The sequence below is a fragment of the Stegostoma tigrinum genome, chromosome 28 (assembly GCF_030684315.1).
Source record: "Stegostoma tigrinum isolate sSteTig4 chromosome 28, sSteTig4.hap1, whole genome shotgun sequence".
Taxonomy (NCBI): domain Eukaryota; kingdom Metazoa; phylum Chordata; class Chondrichthyes; order Orectolobiformes; family Stegostomatidae; genus Stegostoma; species Stegostoma tigrinum.
This window is the reverse complement of record NC_081381.1, coordinates 20,542,851-20,566,154: the sequence shown is the minus strand read 5'-3', so window position 1 is coordinate 20,566,154 and position 23,304 is coordinate 20,542,851. Positions and strand designations below refer to the sequence as shown.

General features: G+C 39.9%; 1 protein-coding gene across 2 annotated transcripts in view; it reads left to right on the top strand.

The window, feature by feature from the left end:
• ttc34 (tetratricopeptide repeat domain 34) overlaps nt 1-22,752 on the top strand; it is a 225,771-nt gene extending 203,019 nt beyond the window's left edge. For both annotated transcript variants that reach the window (XM_048561892.2, XM_048561893.1), the window contains 3 exons: nt 14,162-14,432; nt 17,532-17,746; nt 21,061-22,752. In XM_048561892.2, the coding sequence (XP_048417849.1) occupies nt 14,162-14,432; nt 17,532-17,746; nt 21,061-21,582 (1,008 nt within the window). In that variant the 3' untranslated portion in view covers nt 21,583-22,752. The remainder of the gene's footprint in view (nt 1-14,161; nt 14,433-17,531; nt 17,747-21,060) is intronic.
• Nucleotides 22,753-23,304: the final 552 nt, after the last annotated feature.

Genomic DNA, 23,304 nt, shown 5'->3' with positions numbered 1-23,304 from the left:
CCTATCTTCTTTACTGTCCATCTTCGGTCCGCCTCCCCTCCCTCCCTCCCTATTTATTCCAGTTCCCTCTTCCCCATCCCCCTCTCTGATGAAGGGTCTAGGCCCGAAACGTCAGCTTTTGTGCTCCTGAGATGCTGCTTGGCCTGCTGTGTTCATCCAGCCTCACGTTTTATTATCTTGGAATTCTCCAGCATCTGCATTTCCCATTATCTCATCAGAGATATGTTTTGGCTTGTGCTGTAACAGTGTACACATAACTGTATATGCCTGCATTATAAACGTCGAGGACAGTGAATGACTGAATTCTAAATGCTACATTTTTAAGCCTTTATGCATCTATTTTAAATGCAACTACTTGTAACTTGTTTTATAGAAAGGAAACAGGTGATTTGAATTTTGTTAGTTTTCTCACCTTTTTATCTATGTTGTCACTGTAATGCGAGCAGTGCACTGTCTTTATTTAGTTGCATCACATCAAAAAATTAATTGATTTACCAATGGTATTTTCTCTATATTAGACTATAAAGGAACCTGTTTGATGGGTCTTGCTTTACTTTAAGACAAAATTCCTGGAGGACTGGCAGAGGAGATGTTGACACTAGACTCTGGCAGCCTGGACCAAAGGTCACCAGTTAATAACAGTATTCCTGAACACAGTGACGACAACAGTTAGAGATTCCACTTGACTGACAGCTTCAGTCTGTTCCCTTTTGAACTCGTCTTTGGTATCCCCTGAATTCACATGAGTGAGCTAGTGAACATTTTGCAACTGGCTCCTCCCCTATTGCTGAGCAGAATTGAATATTACCAACTGGCATCTCTTGGAATGGTGCTATCTGTAAATCATAGAATCCCTACAGTATTTAATCAGGCCATTCAGCCCGTTGAGTCCACACTAACCCTCCGAAGAGCATCCAACCCAGATCCATCTCCTGTAACCCACCCTGTATTTCCCATGGCTAACCCACTAAGTCTGCACAATCCTGGACACTATGGGCTATTTACCATAGCCCATCCCCCTAACTTGCACATATTTGAACTACGGGAGGAGACCAGAGCACCCAAATGAAACCCATGCAGACACAGGGAGCGTGTGCAAACTCCTCACAGCTGGTTGCCTGAAGGTGGAATTGGACCTGAGTCTCTAGCACCATGAGGCAGCAGTGCTAACAGCTGAATCACTGTGCTGCCCCATCATATTTTCAATTATAGATTGATGACTTGCTGAGTACAAAACAAGGACACAAATAAAAGTTTTCATCGCAATGGATTGACTTAGCGATGATACAATTGCATCACAGCATTCAAAACAGTGTCACTGGACTAGTAATCCAGAACTTCTAGGTGCGTGGGTTCAAATCTGGTGAATCCATTATGATGAAACTCAAACTTACCAAAAAAAAGCAATAAAATGTTTAGCCTAATGTGAACCATTAATTATTGTTAACTGCAGTAAAAAGGAATGGCGGGATGTGCATTAAGGAGAAGAAGGGATTGGTTTAATTTAGCGTCATGTTCAGCACAACATTATGAGCTGAAGGGCCCGTTCCCGTGCTATACAGTTGTATGCTTTACGTTCTTAATGCTATTTAGAACATAGAACAGTACAGCACAGAACAGGCCCTTCAGCCCATGATGTTGTGCCGACAGGAGAAAGATCTGACATCCTACATGTGACTGGAGAGACATTGCAATGCACTTGATTCTTAACTGTCTGAGCAATAAATGCCGGCCTAGTCAGCCATGCCCACATCCCATGAACAAATTTTAAAGGTATATGAATATGCAAGGCACCCATTATGCATTTTGTCTATGGACTTGTGTATTAAATGTGTGTACACATCAGAGATCAGTTTAGATTGTGAATGTGGACAGAACCCAGAAGTGTGCATGACATTTCAGAATCTTGTCCCTAAACTCTTCCTTGTGCAGTACTTGCACTCCAGTGATCTAACTAACATTATGATATTCTTTGTAACAAAAATCAAATGGCCACAAGTGTGATATTGACACATCCTATTAGGTTGAATAGGAATGATCTTCACTGTTGTAAGCTTGCATGTCTTGGCAGAACCTTCAACAGTATAACATATCAGGCTTTTTCTTCAGACTTCAAATTTCAGTGTAATTTAAGTTGGGACACGTCCATTCTCTACTAATCTCTGCTTCAGTCACTAATTTATTCTTCAATGCTTCAAACCTTTCTGAAATACAAATAGCTACAGTCGCCTTGACAAATGTTTCAGAACGCAGACAACAACTGGAACGAAAAAGAGAAAAGTGACCTTACTGCTAAAGGCATTGATTAACCATTCAGGCAAAATAATAGAACTGACACCTTGATGGCTCATTTAATCCAGCTCTATGAGCCAAGTTCTTAACTTTTATTTTGTTTGTAAAGAACTGAGAAGGGCATGAAGACCTGCACAATTTGTTCCCTGTTGATGAAAATAGATGCTATATTTTAACCTGAGTACCATTCTTTCCCCACCAATTTACTTCCTTACGTGTGGGATGCAGATATACAAACAGATGATACTAATGCTCTTCTTTTCTTTTATACACTGGTCACCTGGGTGTTTTAAGTGTATTGACATTGTAACAGTACTGAAGAATTCCCAAACCAAGTGATTTGAGGTATCTAATTTGAGTCTTCATTTGACTGATATTGAAGATATCATTGCCCAAAGCCCCACTCCATCCCCAGAAGTACACTTAATCCAGAGAGTTTAGACACAAATTACAAACACTTGTGACTTAGTATAAAGTACAAATATTTAGTGTACTATTAGGGTTTAACCAACTAAAATAGTGCAGTTCATCAACAATGGATAACATTTCCAATATTTGTCCAGTTGATTTCACCAAATTTGTTAAGACGTTGTTCCAGCTAATGCTTTGAACCAGAATGAGAAGTATTTAGTCCTTCTGACAGAGTTAATGCCCCATTAATATTTTGGCAATATTTAACAAGAGCTTGAATGCTCTTGTGGCATAGTGGTGATGTCTTTTCCTCCTGAGGCATAGGACCTAGGTTCAAATCCACTCCCTCCATGTCTAAACATGTTGATTTAAAAATATCTATAAAATTACTCTGGAATACTGTGCACTGCTCAGTTCAAATATTAGAATCATAGAATCCCTACAGTGTGGAAACACACCCTTCGGCCCAACAAGCCCACACTGACCCTCAGAGCATCCCACCCAGACCCGTCCCCTCTATATAACCCACCTAATCTACACATAAGCCATAAATTTGACTTTTTTTGTTCAAACTTTCCATCACTATGAAGCATTAGAGATACTTTGACTTCAAAGGCATAACAATTATTTATGTCCCCTACCTACCTACCTACCCACCCACCTGTAAGGAGGAGGTTATTTTTAGTTGAGCAACTGAGAAAACCGAACTTGCAGCATAAATGGTGGCTACACAACTTGCAAAAACTTCTGGTGCACTACAACCATTATCAAGCCTTGGGAAAGCACGTCACAAATGTGACTGAAGAGTGACACCACTAGTTGCAATTCGGTAATGGCAATGACTGTTGTATGGAACACAAAGTCCAGGTAACTTCATCTGGTAGATTCCTGCAAAGCCTGAAATTTCCTCATCAACTTTAGGTTAGATGGCTATCTCAGTACAACATTCATAGCTATATTCAGGATACAATTTGAAGACATCGCAATGTACGAAGTTCATCATCATATGCTAATATTACTTTAAATCAAATATTTTTGAGCTGCTTTAACAAGCTAACATGCTTGCTTAGAGACTCTTACATAGTTGCAAGCGAAGTCAGTTATAAAGCTGCTAGCAGAGGTCAGCTAATTCAGCACATACTAGGCTTCAAACATGGGCCTACACACACTGCATAGCTCAGTGCTACACCAAAGGTCACTCGACATCTGAATTATCAGAAGAAGATTGTATCCTAAATCAAAGAAAACTTAGTAAGCATTATGAACAAAAACATATGCAAGTATAATATTTGCATATTAATTTTCAAACTTAGAAGTAAAACTTGTACTTGAAAAAACAAAATATTGGCTATTTTGAACAGCAAGGTAGTGTCCAACTTCATGTCATGTCACTTAACAATTTTTTTTTGTCCTCCCTTCACTTTCTCTGGGGTCTAATTCTGTGCTTCTTGCTTTTTAAAGCCTGTAACTGCTGAAAGTAAGTTGAAATGAATGCAAATAACAAACTTAAATTACTGTAGGAAGGGAGAACTTCAGTTGTTAAGGATCTTTTAAGTGGTGACCTTGAGTACCATCTCAGGTCCAAATCAAAGATCAATTGTCAGTTTGGATTGCATTAATTCAACTTGTCCAAATTGAATTAGTTAATCTTAGCAACCAAACATCTTTCATCTTAACAAGTCTACAAAACATTGAGGAATTTAAAAAAAACTATTTCTCTTTCAAAGTGTGGACAAATATTCGTTCATAATTGCATGATTGTTGCCATAAAATTGCTGGACGTTACAGATAATAAGCTGGTGAATGCCTAATTGAGCACATTTACTTAAGTACAGTATAATGTATTGTGATTGTTATTTTAAGATGTATTTCATGTCGTTTTTTTTAATTTTTAGAAGTGGTATTCTAATAGAGGAAATCGTAGATTAAATGAAGTGTGTTTCAGAAAGTAACAATTCATGTTAAATTTACTGAATGTCAATTTCACAAATTCTACCAGTTTTCAGGTGAGAAAGTAGAATGTGAAAATCCAGGTCACCTAGACTTGAGGTGCCCAACCATTTTATTGATAGCCTTCTCCACTCAAAATGCAATGCAGATTTGCATATTATGTGTTATTATTGTTACTGCTTTATAAAGGTATAGCAATGGAGTCACATCGGTGATCAGGATTTTGTAAAGTTGCTGCCTGTTCAAATTGGTAACTATTCAAATGTTGGCAATGTTTGACTTTCTCTGTGCATAATAGATGGTATTTCCAAGAATGCTTGCAAACCCACCATTAAATTAGGCTTGATCAATCAATTTTGTTTTCAGATTGATACCCGTCTGATTTTTGTTAACTCGGTGTATTTTCTTTTTGAATCGACATTCCATTTTGCTTGTAACACAAATAAAATGGTAGTGGTCTTCCAGGTTCTGGTGCAGGTTATACATGATGCAGTGTTTACACTAATGGTGTATTTGTATTACAAATTTAGCATCACTGCAAAGCAATATTAACTTAATAACAAACATTATAGACTTGCTGCATAAATCTGGAGTTGGCACTTGACCAGAATGAAACATAATGGAGGTGGTAGTTCAGCACCATGTGGAGTAGAAATTAGTGTTTTGTATAAAAATAGATTTACACAATACTTGAGAAAAGTTTATTACAGCTCCAGAGGATTTCTTTTTAAATTCTGAAGAAGGGTCACCGGACTAGAACGTTATCTCTGTTATTTCCTTCACAGATGCTGCCAGATCTGCTGAGCTTTTCCAGCAACTCTGTTTTTGGCCCTGACCTCTTTTTAAACATATCTGTCCACAATTGTCATGTTTGTAAAGCAGATATTGTGCCTTCTCTATGCTTTACCCAATTAACTGTTCAGATCCTCTCCTTCAGAACAGAAACAGCCAAGCTGAAGTTTAAACATATTTCTGTCTGGCTGGTATTTAAACTTAAGCTCCCGGTCTCAAATCTAATTGCTGCAACGCAAATTCAGCCCTAATTTAAATACTGATCACGTTGATGCGAAACTGGCCAAGCTTCACAGTAAATTTATTTAATTTCTGCTCATTCTTGATGATAAACAATTACATATTTGTACATTTCCACCACACAGTGGTTGTAAGTATTTACCTTTATAAAATTTTATGAGTTATTTACTCATTCTTTGTATTGATTTGTCTGGTACTTCAAAGAAAGTGAGGAAAGAGCGAGTTGAAGTGAAGTTGATACTTGTACATTTGTACTTCTTAAAAGTGCTGGCCACACTTCATTCAATTTTTCACAATTTTCCACCACTTTGACTTGTTTGGGATCAGAATCTCCAATTTGAAGAACAGTAACAGAGATAATGGAACATTGCCTTGTTGAAATTCTGTTGCCACGTGGACTATCCAAAGAATACTGTTCTCTGTTGTATGGGTTCTTACCATATTAACACATCAGAGACAGGAAACAAGAATGCACCTTTGGATTCAACTTCATTTTAACCCAATAAGCCATATTGTCTCTAACCAGTGATAACCTTTCCTGAGAGGTTTTTTTTAAAGCATGTAGCTAAACTCGCTGTTTTTAAAACTAGCTTTCCTCTTCCGGTGACGGGGCCCATTCCCTACCTGCAATGAGGACGTAGAACATAGAACATTACAGCACAGTACAGGCCCTTCGGCCCTCGATGTTGTGCCGACCTGTCATACTGATCTGAAGCCCATCTAACCTACACTATTCCACGTACGTCCATATGCTTATCCAATGACGACTTAAACGTACCTAAAGTTGGTGAATCTACTACTGTTGCAGGCAAAGCGTTCCATTCCCTTACTACTCTCTGAGTAAAGAAACTACCTCTGACATCTGTCCTATATCTTTCTCCCCTCAATTTAAAGCTATGCCCCCTCGTGCTCACCGTCACCATCCTAGGACAAAGGCTCTCCCTATCCACCCTGTCTAACCCTCTGATTATTTTATATGTTTCAATTAAGTCACCTCTCAACCTTCTTCTCTCTAACGAAAACAGCCTCAAGTCCCTCAGCCTTTCCTTGTCAGACCTTCCCTCCATACCAGGCAACATCCCATTGAATCTCCTCTGCACCCTTTCCAAAGCTTCCACATCCTTCTTATAATGCAGTGACCAGAACTGTACACAATACTCCAAGTGCAGCTGCTCTAAGACATGCTGTAAGAATTATATTTCAAGTCAAGAAAGGAAGAAGCGCTGATGCTGATGAAGTTATGATGTCTTCAAAGAATGATGGAATTCCTACAGTGTGGAAGCAGCCATTCAGCCCGTTGAATACACACCAACCATCCAAGAACACCCCGCCCAGACCGACCACCTAACCCATCCCTGTAACCCTACATTTCCCATGGCTAATCCACATAGCCTGCACATCTTTGGATTGAGGGAGGAAAACTGAGCACCTGGAGGAAATGCACGCAAACACAGATAAAATGTGAAAACTCCACATAGACCGTCACCCGAGGCTGAAATCCAATCCGGTCCCTGGCGCTCTACTAGTGCTTAATCACTGCTCCACTGTGCCACCCCATCTTGTAGAAACAAAACATTTCTTAGCAACGATAGAAAACAAACAAGCGTAAACTGGTAAGCCTGACATCAGTGGTGGGCAAGTTGTTGGAGGAAATCATGAGGGATAGGATTTACATGTATTTGGAAAGGCAAGGACTGATTATGGATACTCAACATGACTTGTGCTTGTGAAGTCGTGTCTCACAAACCTGATTGAGTTATTTGAAGATGTAGTGAAGAGGATTGATGAGGGTAGAGCAGTGGCTATGATCTATATGGACTTCAGTAAGGCATTTGACAAGGTACTTCATGGTGGACTGGTTAGCAAAGTTAGAACACAGCGAATACAAGGAGAACTAGCCACTTGGATGCAGAATTGGCTCGAAAGTGAAAGACAGAGGGTGGTGGTGGAGTGCTGCATTTTAGACCAGAGGCCTGTGATCAGCACTGTACCACAAGGAGTGCTGCTGGGTCCACTGCTTTTCGCCATTTATGTAAATGATTTGCATGTGAAACTAGGAGATTAGTAAGTTTGCAGTTGACACCAAAATTTGAGGTTTAGTTGACAGCAAAGAAAGTTATCTCAGAGTACAATGGGATCTTGATCAAATGGACCAATGGGCTGAGGAACGACAAATGGAATTTATTTTAGATAAATGTGAGGTGCTGTGTTTTGGAAAGGCAAATCAGGATAGGCCTTATAAATGCAATGGTAAGGTACCTGGAAAGTGTTACCGAACAAAGAGACCTTGGAGTGCAGGTTCATAATTCCTTGAAAGTGGAGTCGCTGGTAGATCGGATAGTGAAGAAGGCATTTGGTATGTTTGCCTTTATTGCTCAGTGCATTGAGTATAGGAATTGGGAGATCATGTTGCAGCTGTACAGGACATTGGTTAGACCACTATTGGAATACTGCATACAATTCTGGTCTCCTTGCTATAGGAAGGATGATGTGAAACTTTAAGGGTTGGAGGGTTTGAGCTAGGGAGAGGCTAAATAGACTGTGTCTATTTTCCCTGAAACTTTGGAGGCGGAGGAATGACCTTCAAAGAAGTTTATAAAATCATGAGGGGCATAGATAGGGTCCTTTCCCCAGGGTTGGGGAGTCCAAAACCAAAGGGCACAGGTTTAAGGTGAGAGGGGAAAGATTTAAAGGATCTGAGGGGGACTTTCTCATGCAGAGGATGGTACGTGTTTAGAATGAGCGTGTTTGGTGGAGGCTGATACAATTACAATATTTAAAAGGCATCTGGATGGATAAATGTATAGGAACGATTTAGAGGGATGTAGGCCAAATGCTAGCAAATGAGACTAGATTTATTTATGTATCTCGTCGGCATGGACAAGTTAAACTGAAGAGTCTGTTTCTGTGATGTGTATCTCTGTGACTCTAGCACACTTGGAAATGACTTATTACGGCAGACATAAAGATGCTCTGCCTTATCTGAACATATGTGAAGTCTTGTGTTAGCAAAGACCCAAGAAGCTAGAGTGTAAGTACACAGGCCAGATTCTGCTACTTTATTAATTTTAAAGATCGTTGTCTATTTTGGGGCTTTACGAATTAATTGACAACAGTATTATAGAAGCCTTGTGTTTCTTAGACCGATCAACAGAATTGAGAATATTTCTCAGAAATGATAATGATGTTGGGGAGTAGGGCACTTTATGTGAGATTGAAGAATCTGATCCAGACAACATTGGTGAGGGTATACTTACCAGTGGAGTTGGAGTTTGTCCAGTAATATTTCTAACTATTAAGTATGCAAACATTAATCTGTTCAATAGAATAGCTGTGTAATGCTATTGATTTAATCAATTATCTGAAGAATCTAATTCTAAAATACTCTTGCCAATTAATATCCTTTTTTTGATTCTGGTCTCAGCTGAAATTTATAATCAAGGAGTTGATGCTAAATTTTTGTGACAGATCTGGGTTACCTTTTTGTAATCTGTGAGGAAGAAAACAGAGTTAATATTTCAAGTCATTGAACCTTATTTGAAAAAGTAGTTTGAACTTTTGCATACTTGACCCACTGGGAGTGGGGTTTCCTAAAGTTTATAGGGACTCCAAACTTGAAATTTCTGTGCATACCTGAAAATTTCAACTTGCTGTCATGTGTGTGTTGTTACTGATCAGTTCTTCACCTGGAAGCATGGTGTGGGCAATGGGTGTCCTGGTGGTGTTGGGAGATCAAGGGGAAGGTTGGTGTCAGGGAGGCTCCTCAGATAAGCATCTGAATCCAGAAGGTTGGTTAAAGGCACTCCACTGCTAAATCTACCAAGTCTTTGCTCAGTGAAGTTGCCAGGTTTTCCGATACTCAACCCAGCTGACAAGATAAATTTGAAATATTAAATAAAGGTCAAGTTTGCAGCCTCATTACAATAGTCAGTGTTCCAGCCACCACCTTGATACACATTGGTCATCCATTCACTTTCTGGCTTTCAATACAGCTGGAAATGGGCAGTCTAGGGTTGGGTTTTGGTTGAGGAGCAGATTATTCTAACTTTAATGATCCACTGATCCGACCGTCCCAGTGTATTTTCTGTTAATATTTCCCTGTTACCTCCATGTATTTCTCTACACTTCTGCCTGGTTTAAGTATTTATAACATGCCAAGAGTAGCATCAGGCATACTTAAAATGAGGTATCAACCTAGTAAAGTTATGGAATAGAACTACTTGTGTGCCGACAGCATAAGCAGCAAGTGGTGGCCGGAGCCAAGCGATTCCACAAAACTGAAGATCGGGTGCAAGTTCTGCAGTCCTGCCACATTTAGTCATGATTGGTGTGGACAATTTAATGATTCAATCCTGATTCAAGGCGCCTCCACAAACATACCCATCTTCCATAATAGGAAAGCCCAGCACACCAGTGTTTGAAGTGTTTGCAGTAATATTCAGCCGGAAGTGCCAAGTTGATGATCCACCTCTGCCTCATTCAGAGTTGCCCAGCATCACCGATGCCAGTGTTCAGCCAACGCTGCTCACATGATATCAAGAAAAGTTTGGAAATGCTAGATATTGTAAAGGCCTATGACCCTGACAGCATTCTGGCAATGGTATTAAAGATCTGTGCTCGAGAACATGTTGCACCCCAAGCCAATTTGTTCCAGACTAGCTACAACACTGTTGTCTACCCAAACATGTGGAACATTGACCAGGTAGAAGAGAAGTGGGATTAATTGCTATCCAGTAATCACTGTCAAATCAATTTACTTTTGATAAATAGTAAAGTGATGGAAGGTGACATCAACAATGCTAACAAGCAGCATTTGCTTAGCAATAACCTGCACACTGAATTTCTGTTTGGGTTCTACCACAGCCAATCAGCTGCTGACCTCATTACAGCCTTGGTTTATATATGGACAAAAGAGTTGAATTTGAAAGGTGAGGTAACAGGACTACCCTTGACATCAAGACTACAAGTGACCAAGTCCAGCATCAAGGACCTGTAGCAAAACTGGAGTCCGTAAGTCAAGAAAAACTTTCTGCTGGTTGGAGTTGTACTTAGAACAAATGAAGATGGTTGTGATGTTTGGAGGTCAGTCATCTCAGTTTCAGGACATCTCTGCAGGAGATCCTCGGCGTGGTGTCCCAGGTCCAACCATCTTCAGCTGCTTTAACAATGACCTTCCCTCTATCGTTAGGTCAGAAATAGGGATATTCATTGTGCAGTCATCAATGTTCAGCATCATTCATGATTCCTCAGATACTGAAACAGTCTACACCCAAATGCAACGAGATGATTAGGGATTGTCAACATGGCTTTATGCATGGAAAATTCTGTCTTACTAACTTCATAGAGTTTTTTTGAAGAGGTGACAAGATTGATGAAGGCAGAGAGTTAGACATTATCTATACGGACTTCAGCAAAGCTTCTGCATGTACTATTCAGTCACATAGCATCTGGGAGGGCTAGCCAATTGGATACAAAATTGGCCTGAAGGCAGTAGACAGGGTGGTGATTTAAAGGGTTGCTTTTTGGACTGGAGATCTGTGACCAGTGGTGTGCCACTAGGATCAGTGCTGGGTCCACTGCTTTTCATCATTTATATAAATGATTTGAATGCGACTATAGGAGGTATGGACAGTGAAGAACGTTATCAGCAAGTACAACGGGACCTTGACCAAATGGGCCAATGGGCAAAGCAGTGTCAGATGAAGTTTAATTTAGATAGATATGAGGTGTTGCATTTTGTAAAGCGAACCCGGACAGGACTTGAACAGATAATGGTAGGGCTTTGGGGAGTGTTGCCCAACAAAGAGCCTAAGGGTGCAGGTGCATAAGTTGAAAGAGTGATGAAGAAGGTGTTTGCCGTACTTGCCTTGACTGGTCAGAACATTGAGTATGGGAATTGGGATGACGTTGCAGCTGTACAGGAGTGTGGTGAGACCATTTTTGGAGTACTGTGTGCATTTCTGGTTGCCTTTCTATAGGGAAAAATGTTGTTAAACTTGAAAGAGTTCAGAAAAGATTTAAAAGATCTAGAGGGTTTGAGTTATATGGAGAGTCTGAAAAACCGGGGCCTTTTCCCCTGGAGCATCATAGAAGTTTATAAAGTCATGAGAGTTGGAATTGGGTGAATAGTCAAGGTCTTTTTCCTGGGGTGGGCGAGTCTAAGACTAGAATGCATAGTTTAAGGTGAGAGGGGAAAGATTTAAAAAGGACCTGAGGGGTAACTTTCTCATGCAGAGGGTGTTGCATGTATGATATGGGCTGCCAGAGAAAGTAGTGAAGGCGGGTACAATTACAAATTTAAAAGGCGTCTGGATGGATATATGACTAGGAAGGATTTATAGGGATTTGGGCAAGTGCTGGCGAATGGGACTAGGTCAGATTGGAATGTCTGGTTGGCATTGGCAAATTGGACTGAAGAGTCTGTTTCCTTGCTATATGACTGTATCTGGACAATATCCAGGTTTGACCTGATGTGTCAAGTAGCATTTAAGCCTGACTTTTCCAAGGCAATGATAATTTTCCAACAAAGAAGAAACTAACCATCATCCCTTGACATTCGGTGGCATCACTATCTATCTGGGAGTCACCATTGACCAGAAACTGAACTGGATGAGGCATCATAAGTACTTAATCAGAGGCTAGGAATCCTGCAGCAAGTAACTCTCACCTTCTGACTCCCCAAAGACTGTCACCATTTACAAGGCACTAATCAAGAGTGCCTTGGTATATTTCCCATTTTCTTGGATGAGTGCAGCTCCAACAATGCTCAAGAAGCTTATCTAGCCTATTTAATTGGCACCACAACCACAAACATTCAGGCCTTCCACCATCAACAGAGTGCACTGAGAAGCACTGCAGAAGTTCAGCAAGTCTCCTAAGATAGCAGCTTCCAGGACCGCAACCATTAACATGTAGAAAGACGAAGGCAGCAGGTCTATCAGAATACTATCACCTGCAAGCTCCTGTCCAATTCATTGAATACCCTGACTTGGAAATGCATCGCTGTTCCTTCAATGTTGCTGGGTCAAAATGCTGGAGCTTCCTTCCTTATTAAATTCTTGGTGTACAAATGGATGGCAGCAGTTCAAGAAGGCAGTTCAGCTTCACCTTCTCAAGGACAACTGGGGATAAATGCTGGCCCAGCCAGCAGTGCTCACATCCTTAAGTAATTTTAAAGAAAGACTTGCTATTCATATTTGTTTTCTAACACCTATTGTATTTTTGCTATTTCCTGCAAATTCTGATGTGTAATTAGTCATGTAAATTATATAATTTTGAACTGGTTAATGTAGGACATTTCAGCAAGCTGAATTTGGACATCAAAAACTACTTAAGCATTGACTGTGCGGAAAAGGGCTCCTGTGATGGCACTGTCCCTACTCTGAGGCAGGATGCATAACATCACTAAACCAGGTTTATGTCTAGACCGTGTGGGAAAACATCATGCAGTTTCTGAATATTCCTATCAGTACTGAAAATAATTGTAAAGCTTTGATTGTGCCACATGCATCTTGATGATGTTTTAAGGTGGGGGTGCATTTCTGGATCATATGAAATTCATTTATCTGTTATCTCTGCATAATTTAACCTGTTTACAATAATCATACTTTTTGAATTTAGTAAATAACTGGATGAATATATTTGGTGTTTAGTTGCTAATGTTTGTTACCAATAATACCATGGATCAAATTGAACGACTAGGGTAGATACATGAATGAAATGCTTTGGTGAAACCTTTATTAATTTTTTTTTCTGTTGTCCATCAGTCTTAAGAAAAGGCTTTGTGGATGTAGTAGTTGAGCTGCTGAGCACTAGTTCCAGCTCCCCAACATCATCTAACTCTGCAGATACTGAAACCTTCCTGTTACATCTGGACTTGACTATTACAATAGTCTGCTGTTCATGCTCACATCTTTCACTTCCCATAAACTTCCTGTTACATCTATAATGTCTGTTGCCCATTTCTTAACTCATATCAACTCGTATTCCCCAATCGCTGCTAAGTGACCTATATTAGCTTCCAGTCTGGCAAAGCCTTAAATGATTTTTTTTTTTTAAATTTTGATTTCAAATCCCTCCATAGCCTTGTCATAGTCTCTCTCTCTCCATGACTTCCTCCAGTCTGCCCCATCCATAAGCTTTGGAATTCACCCCTTAATTCCCTGGTTCTCCTCCGTAAAATGCTCATTGAAATCTATATTTTTGACCAGGGATTTCCATCTGCACCATTATCTCCTTACATGGTTTTGTGTCAATTTTTTTAATGATGTTCTGCAATAATGTTTTGTTATAATCTTTCGTAATATTCTTGTGAAATCCCTTCGGACATTGTACTGCATTAAAAGTGCAAAAAAGTTTTTATTGCAGTGTGAGTAACACTAACAGACTAATTTTCAGAATTCTGCATACAATTTCACAGCTCACATTTTTTGGATCTGGTACATCTTTCATTCTGTTTCTATTTTTTTCCTATTAGGAAGCAATACAAGACATCGTATTAGCTCTACAAGTGGATCAAAAGTTGGCAATCCAAGAAATCTCATCTCTGAAGGTTGAAGCTCAAAATCTAATTTGCTGCTGGCTGCGTGATCACTGTATTAGCACTATAACCAGAATAGCAGAAGCAAAGGCAAAAGTCTTTAGAGAGGAGCTTGTTAATCTTCCTGCAATTGGCCAATCTCTACTCCTGATAAATGGGAGAGATTCAACCTGGCACATCCTATACATTGATATGTTGATTGCAGAAGGTAAAGTTCAAAAGCTTTAAAGTATAAGCTTAAAATCGTAATTAATTTTTGCATTGTTCTCTTTCCAGTCAGACATCTTCACAAAGGAAAAAAAATGCAGACATTCAAGTTAAAGGGGAGGAATTTGAAATATTAGATTATATAATCATTCTGAGAAGGATATTGCAGGAGGGAATGACCTCCATGAAGGTGGATGTATCACTATTCAAAGACGGTATGAGGGAGAGGTCAAATAATTTTTAGGCTGGTCATACTGACCTCCCTGATGGCCAAGTTACTGGATTCAGTAGTCAGAGATAGGATTAGCCCTTATTTAGGAAGGCCTGGGTTTTTGAAGAGAAGTTTGTGTTGCTAACTTAATTTAATTTTTTGAGCAAGTACAAGGAGAGTTGATTGAAGGTAATTTAGTGTGTTGCTTATATGAATTTTAATAAGGCATTTAACAAGGCCCCACGTAGACTGGTCAGAAAAGTTAAAGTCCACAGAAGACCGGGAATGTTGATCTTAAACCTAAATTTGGCTCAGTGACAGGAAACAGTACTTGTTGACAAGAGATAATAAGGTGTGGAGATGGATGAACACAGCAGGCCAAGCAGCATCTTAGGAGCAGGAAAGCTGATGTTTCGGGCCTAGACTCATTGGCAAATGTCTTTGCGAGTGGAAAGCTGCTCCCACTGGAGTTCCATAATGCTCAGTGCTGGATCTTTTGTCATTTGTGGTATGTATGAATGATTCAGACACACATGTAGAAGGTTTGATTGGGGAATTTGTAGGTGGCACAAAAATTAGCCAGGTAGGCAACAGTGAAAAGGATGTGTCAACTGCAGGATTATATCAGTGATATGATTGAATTCCAGTTGCCATTTTTCCACATGCTCCGTCTGGAAAGGTACAGGGTTTTGCATTTGGGGATGTTAAACAAACCAAGGAAATAGAAGCCAATTGGGAGTAAATTATGAAAGGAGAAAAATTGAGAGAGCATAGAGTACATATCCAGAGGTCCATAAAGTTTGCATAACAGTTAAGAGAGTACGTACAACCTATGGAATCATTTCCTTCATTGGATGAGGTATTCAAAAGCATGGATGTAATATAGAAACTATTTGAGACACTGATTAGTGTCTCAAAACAACTGGAGATTGTTTGCAGTTGTGGTCACCACTGTAGAGGAAGTAGTATGTAATGTAAATACGAGGTGAAAAACACATTTTGCAGAATGAGATGTTTGATCTTTGAATGCCTGGAAGTGTAATGGAGCAGATTTAGTTGAAGCATTCAAGAGTACATTGGATGATTACTTAAATAGAAACAATACATGATGATGGCAAACTCATGTTTTTCCAAAGTCAATGCAGTGAATAGCCTTTTCCAACCTTGTACCAATTCCATAATTCTCTGAATTGGTCTGGGGAGACAACAGGGGAAATTTACAACAAAGTTGTCAAAGCTTGAAAATTACAGCCAAGGAAAGATTCAATAGACCGTAGATAATGGGAACTGCAGATGCTGGAGAATTCCAAGATAATAAAATGTGAGGCTGGATGAACACAGCAGGCCCAGCAGCATCTCAGGAGCACAAAAGCTGACGTTTCGGGCCTAGACCCTTCATCAGAGAGGGGGATGGGGAAGAGGGAACTGGAATAAATAGGGAGAGAGGGGGAGGCGGACCAAAGATGGAGAGTAAAGAAGATAGGTGGAGAGAGTGTAGGTGGGGACGTAGGGAGGGGATAGGTCAGTCCAGGGAAGACTGACAGGTCAAGGGGGTGGGATGAGGTTGGTAGTGTACCCGGTGCGGCTTCCTCTACATTGGGGAAACCAAGCGGAGGCTTGGAGACTGCTTTGCAGAACACCTCCGCTCAGTTCGCAACAAACAACTGCACCTCCCAGTCGCAAACCATTTCCACTCCCCCTCCCATTCTCTAGATGACATGCCCATCATGGGCCTCCTGCACTGCCACAATGATGCCACCCGAAGGTTGCAGGAACAGCAACTCCTATTCCGCCTGGGAACCCTGCAGCCATATGGTATCAATGTGGACTTCACCAGTTTCAAAATCTCCCCTTCCCCTACTGCATCCCTAAACCAGCCTAGTTCGTCCCCTCCCCCCACTGCACCACACAACCAGCCCAGCTCTCCCCCCCCCCCCCCCCAAACCCACTGCATCCCAAAACCAGTCCAACCTGTCTCTGCCTCCCTAACCGGTTCTTCCTCTCACCCATCCCTTCCTCCCACCCCAAGCCGCACCCCCAGCTACCTACTAACCTCATCCCACCCCCTTGACCTGTCCGTCTTCCCTGGACTGACCTATCCCCTCCCTACCTCCCCACCTACACCCTCTCCACCTATCTTCTTTACTCTCCATCTTCGGTCCGCCTCCCCCTCTCTCCCTATTTATTCCAGCTCCCTCTCCCCATCCCCCTCTCTGATGAAGGGTCTAGGCCCGAAACGTCAGCTTTTGTACTCCTGAGATGCTGCTTGGCCTGCTGTGTTCATCCAGCCTCACATTTTATTATCATTCAATAGACCATGCCAGTTTTTGTTGGAATATAGGTGGCTGAGTGGTGAATTAATTGAGATGCACAGAGTAATTGAGGGCTTGGATAGAGTTGACAGTAAAGACCTGCTTTCCCGACCGGGAAGCATAGGATTGATTGTGCGGCTAGTTTATTCTGCTGGCGCAAGCACAATATGCTCATATGGCTTCTTTCTATGCTGTAACTTTTCTGTGATTCTGTGGTTTATTTAAATTAGAATATGACCAGACAGGAGATAAAATGGATAGAGAATATCTTGGATGTATTGCTGTCAAAATTCTTGAAAGAAATCTTTTGTCTGAGCACAAATCTTTCTTTGTCGAAAACATTTGATACAATCGTAGCACTAATACAATAATATACAAATTTAGATTAAATCTAATGTGCCATACATATGTTCGTTGGAACTTCTATAATATTTCTAAAAGTGGGTTTCAGAACAAGCAAATTTGTAGCCACTGAACCTGTCTAAGATGTTGCAGTTTTAAATTCCCTTATTTTGACATGATGAGCTATTATACTAGATTTTGAAAACAGTATTTCATAAATGTATCCTTTCTGCAGAAATGTATGATGATGCCTTAAAACATCTGCAGGAAATTTTTGGACCAGTTCCTAACGATGATGCTGCCTTGGCCAGGTATGGACTCATTCAAATGAAGAAAGAGAATGTCCAACATGCTGTGCAGAATCTGAGCATTCTTGCTGAAAAGAACAACAAGGACTTGCAGTTTCTGTTACTGTTCCTGGATGACAAATCACGTTGCCATGTGGCTCAGGTAATACTTTGTAATTCAAGAAGCCAGACCATCACCTGCTGTGGGGCATGTGGGGAATTGCATTGAATGCTAGTCTTGCAATGAATTTCACATCCCAGTGAACATATTTTTAAAAATAATTGCACCATGAGAACAAAGATATTTTTGCTGTTTCTGGAATTCTGCTGAGACCTGTGTGCAACATTACCTCTCAGCTGCCCAAATTGCTCAGAGTTGGAGCATGCTAATCGGTGTGCGAATGCATTGACTTTCAACTCTAAAGGTCATTTGAACACATAGATGGAGATCCATGGAGCAACAGAAAAAAAAAAACTGAGAATATGTAGGACATACACATTCTTTTAGACTCCTTACCTGAGGAATAATGTATTTGACTTGAGTACAATGAATATTTCACAAAATTGATTTATTCAGAAGACAGGACAGCCCTGTGAGGAAAAATTGAATTGGAAGGATCTAAGCTGTCTGGAGGTCAGAAGAATGAGTGTTTATTTAGGTGAAATGCATAAATAACTTCCCTTTTGACAGGGCTTGATTAGGATAGGTGGTGACAGGCTAGGTTGAACTCGGTTGAAGAGTCTAGCACTAGGAATTATAATACCAGGCTGGGGTTTGGCTATTTCTCTGCTGACATGAGTAATTTCTTCACTGACAATTGTGAATCTTTGAAATTCTGTACTCCAGAGAGCTAAGGTGCTCAGTCATTAAGTATATTAAAGAATCAAGATCATTAGATTTTTAGGCACTGAAGGGGAGTTAAGGCATATGGAAATGAAGTGGGAAAGTGGCATTGACGAAAAAGGCCAGGTGTGATCTGGATGGAGCAGGCTTGACAGTTCTACTTTTTTTGATGTTTTGGATCTGATAGAGTTGATGCTACGCTTGTTATATAATCTGAGCAGCTGGTTAAAGAATGGTGGTTAAAACATTGTAGGATTTTCTGCCTATATTTTGATGTCTTAACTGAAAGGTGACAACCAAACAATGCAGTACACCCTGTCTACTAAATTGAAGAAAGCATTAAGGTGAAGGGTAGGATTTTACTGTGAACACCTGAAACCCTCACGTCAAAAGAAAACATCAGGCTGAAATGGAGCCAGAAGTCTATTCATAGAGAAACACAAACTTCATTCAATTTTCATAATTAATCTCCTACTTTTAAAGCATGTGCCAGACAGCCTCAATTGTTGGAAACTTCTGCATGCATGCATACATGTATGTGTTTTCTCTGCATTTACTACCCTCAAAGATTCTTTAATTTCATGGATTTTAGGCAGTTATGACAAAAATTAGTATTCTTTGTACAAGGGAAACTGTCATAGTGAGCAGGCTGTTCAAATAGCAGCATACATCACCTGTGTTAATCAGGGGTTACAGGCTAGGCTATCTCCTTCCCCATTTTGCATTTCTAAAACTGAATTTGAGTGAAGAGTTATAATTGTTTTTAACTCGCCTTCATACTCTTGGGCTGACAAATGTCAGTATTTTACAGGGTCAGGGGAGAAGGTGTGGTTGAAATGCACTGCCGAAGAGGCTGATGGAAGCTGACTTTTTATTAACTTTAAATAGAAATTGGATTAAAAATTTGTTGGATAAAATACAGAAGTATTGGGGGTAAGCAGGAAAGAGACTAATTGGATAGTTTTTGACTTGGGAATGTTACCTCTTGCCATTTTTGAAATGTAGTTTTGTCATTCTAACCTCACGTTACAGTCTTGTTACCATTTCACTTTTATTCAGGCTCTTCTTAAAACAAATGTAGAGGTGCCACTCATTTACACATTGCTAAAAGAGACAAAGTGTAGATTGTTTCTCAGAACTAAAAAGAAAATAATCTGTACTAGAGGAGTTATGAAACTTTCTCCTTTTTTATTCAAGAGATTTCATGTTTATTTTCTTTAATTTCTAAACAGAATGGAATCTTTGGGCAGGAATTTGTAAGTCTGTTGGATTAATTGCTCCCTAAACAGTAATTAATGCTGTTCAGTTTGTGATGCAATAATGGACGATGGACAATTGTGATTTTTTTAAAATAAATATTGAAGTAGAACACCATCTGTGATTTTTGAAATATTTATAAATCAGTTGATTACGAATAACACATATTCAAAATTTGATGTTTATTGCCATGTTGCAAATGTGACATCTACAAACCATTTTCGATCTGTGAACTAGGTGAAGAATTGACATTTTTTTGGTTTTGTCTGATATCATCTCATGGTAGAGCAGTTGACATCTGTGAAGATCTTTTGCTCCATTAATTACTGATGGCTTCCCTGCAGAACTTGCTAGCTTCTAGAGTAGAGCAGCAGCTGGCTGTTCTGATATCCCTGTAGCTTTAGAAATCTACCAAAGAACACCAGCTTTTCACTTGAAGGTAGACACATGATTCAAATTGAAGGAAGTTGCAATCCAGATCAACAATATTATTTCAACTTACTCTCTAACCAAACTTAACCATGGACAGACGAGGCTTTTATCATCATACTGCACCATGATAACATCCATACCAAAGAATTAGGTTTTGTGGCAACAGGCCACAATGTAATGTGAAAAACCTGTCAATGGAAAGGACCATGTCCTGATCTCCTACAATTGCATAGAAAGGTGAAGCAGTTAGCATACAGCAGTGGAATTCCAATGGAAAGGCCACTAGGGTAAAAACAAAAGGTTCCAACAAACAGTATTTTTATTATTGGAGATAATAGGAACTGCAGATACTGGAGAATCCAAGATAACGAGGCGTAGAGCTGGATGAACACAGCAGGCCAAGCAGCATCTTAGGAGCAGGAAAGCTTACGTTTCAGGCCTTGACCCTTCATTGGGAAAAAAATTCTTTTTTTTTCTGAAACATCAGCTTTCCTGCTCCTAAGATGCTCCTTGGCCTGCTGTGTTCATCCAGCTCTACACCTTGTTACCTCTATTTTTATTATTGGATGTTTCTTGGGAAGTGAAAAAGGGATTGTGCTTTTTTGATGTTCTGTAGAACATTCCCTATAAATGCTAGTCAGCCACTCATTTAAGAGCTGCTTTTTTTTTTACCAACTACAGAAGGCACCCCCACCGTACCTGTGGTATTTTTCAACTACTTCACAGGCAGGCTTGTGGGTTGAGTGAGACTAGCAGTAAAATACTGCCCATTTTGGGCGTCTTAGCCTCCAGTTGGTGCACAAGAGTCATCTGTTTGTTTGAGATAATTAAACATGAAATGTTGAGATATAGATTCTACTAACCAGACTTTTTCTTCTCCCACCTGACAATATTTATAACTCATGAAATTCTAATCGTACTTTATGGGCTGTCCTCTTCTGCAGGTGGCATTGCAGGAAGCTGACACTTTGACTAAAGGGAATCAGCTGGAGAAAGCAATGAGTTACTACACACTGGCTGTCCTTTCAAGTAAAAATAAACCTAAGTACATCCGCCAACGTGCAATGTGTCTGACAAGATCAAAGCACTATGAGAGAGCACTGAAGGACCTGCAGGAGGTCATCAAAAGGAGTCCATCCAGCAACTCCCCAGAGCTAGTACAAGATTATTGCTCTGCTGGGCATGTCCAACTCCTTATCCTGAAGGAAGAGGAGGCATGCAACAATTATATAAAAGCCCTACAGTTAGATCAGTCTTTGGCATTAACCAACATCTCCAGAAGGCCAGGACAGCTCAGCTTAGCTCAACGCTTCTACCAAATTGCTCGCAATTACTTCAAGCAGCAACATTATGAAGAAGCGTGGAATTTAACAGAATACGGATTAATAATTGATGAAAGCAACACTGAATTAAAAAAGCTGAGAGCTAGGATCAAACGAGAGACGTCAGGGTGTGTCATTCATTAATACTGTGTGTCACTGATATGAATGCCAAAGCAATGATGTGGAAAATGTACCTTGCACAGAGTGAGGTTCAGAAAATTAAAAAATAGTCTAAGTGGTCTTGGGCTGCCAGGAGTAGAGTGACTTGAATAGTAATGTGGACAGATGTAAGAGCCACAGCTTGAAGGGGGAGCTAATGTCTATGAAATAAGAATCTAAAACACTGGAAATACTCCAAGTCTATCAGCATCTGTGGAGAGAGAAAGTTAATGTTTCAGGCTTTGATCTGTTATCAAAACAATGTCCACAGTGCTTTGCTTTCTGGTTAGCACCTCTTCTAAATTGCCTGACAAATCATTTGGTAACTATCTAGATTTTCCTTTCAACTATTGCAATACTGCTGCTATGTCTGAATTGTATTTCTGCTAGTTATGGCAATGGAAGTCCATGATAAAAATTTGAAGTGTTACAACAGTGAGAAAATGCAAATAGTTCAACTTCAGAATGTTTTATATCTTGGTCGACAACACGTTGGTTTATTTTGAAGTCAGTAATTCTATTTGTGCTCCTAAAAGCCCAGGGTCACTTTAAGACAAGGAACAGAAGTTGCTGGAAAAGCTGAGCAGGTCTGACAGCATCTGTGGAGAGATATCAGAGTTAACATTTCAGGTCCAGTAACCCTTCCTCAGAATATTTTGAGGCTGCTTTTGCCTTCTCGTGGTCCTGTTGCATTGTCTTTGTCAGATACCTGACAAGTTAAGATTCAGTGCTGTGATCCTTTGTCTGCAAAGCAAAGGAATGCCACAAACACGCTGGGTTACTCAAGCCTTTGTAGCATAGATAGAACATTCTTTTTACAAATTTATTGGGGTTTTGTAATTTTTAATTATTTTCGTGACCAGCGCTTTACAAGGATTTTAATGGTATGATTGAAATCAGAGAACCCTGTTTGGATATGCAGTCTTTGCAGTGAATACTTGGGATTGCACCACGAGTATAAGTTAACAGATCCATTTGAATGCAGTATTACTCAGTGTTTTCCATCTAATGTGATCATTATTATTTTCGCCTTTTGCAATGTGGAAGACTTAATGGAAGTCCAACACAACAACTATCTCTCGTAGGAAGATGAGATTGTGGATATTACTACTGTATAAATGGAAATTCATTTTTTCATAAATTATGTACTTAATGTGTGGTATTTATTTTATATTAAATTATTTGTGAAGAATTCATGGTTGGATTCTGAAATTCATTGAAACAAAAAAAGTAATTTGACAAGTATTAATTTAACAGCTGGCCATCAAGAAGCTACTGGAAGTTACAAGTGATTTGAGATAAAATTGAGGTGTCAGGATGGCATTTAATTAATCGTGTATTGGATGTTTAAATTTTTAAAAAATTAAACATCAGAAGCTCCCAACTTTATTTTGCATTATCCTCCTTTTAGTTTCCCTCCTTGCTCCCTTCAGTGTTCAGAACCATGAGGTTGAACTCCACTGCTACCAACAATGACGAAACACCGTTAACATGATCATTCTTGTGCGTTTGCAAAAACCTGGCATTGGCAGGACTTTCATTCATGCAGATATTGCAGCCTGACCAAGTTCCATCTTCACCAAGATTATATCTACATGTACTTTCCAGCAAGGGTCACAGGCCATCAGTTAGTTACTCAGTTGACGATCTGCAGTTGTCACCAATCTTGGCAACATGGAGGATTTCTATGTACCTTAACTTGAAAGA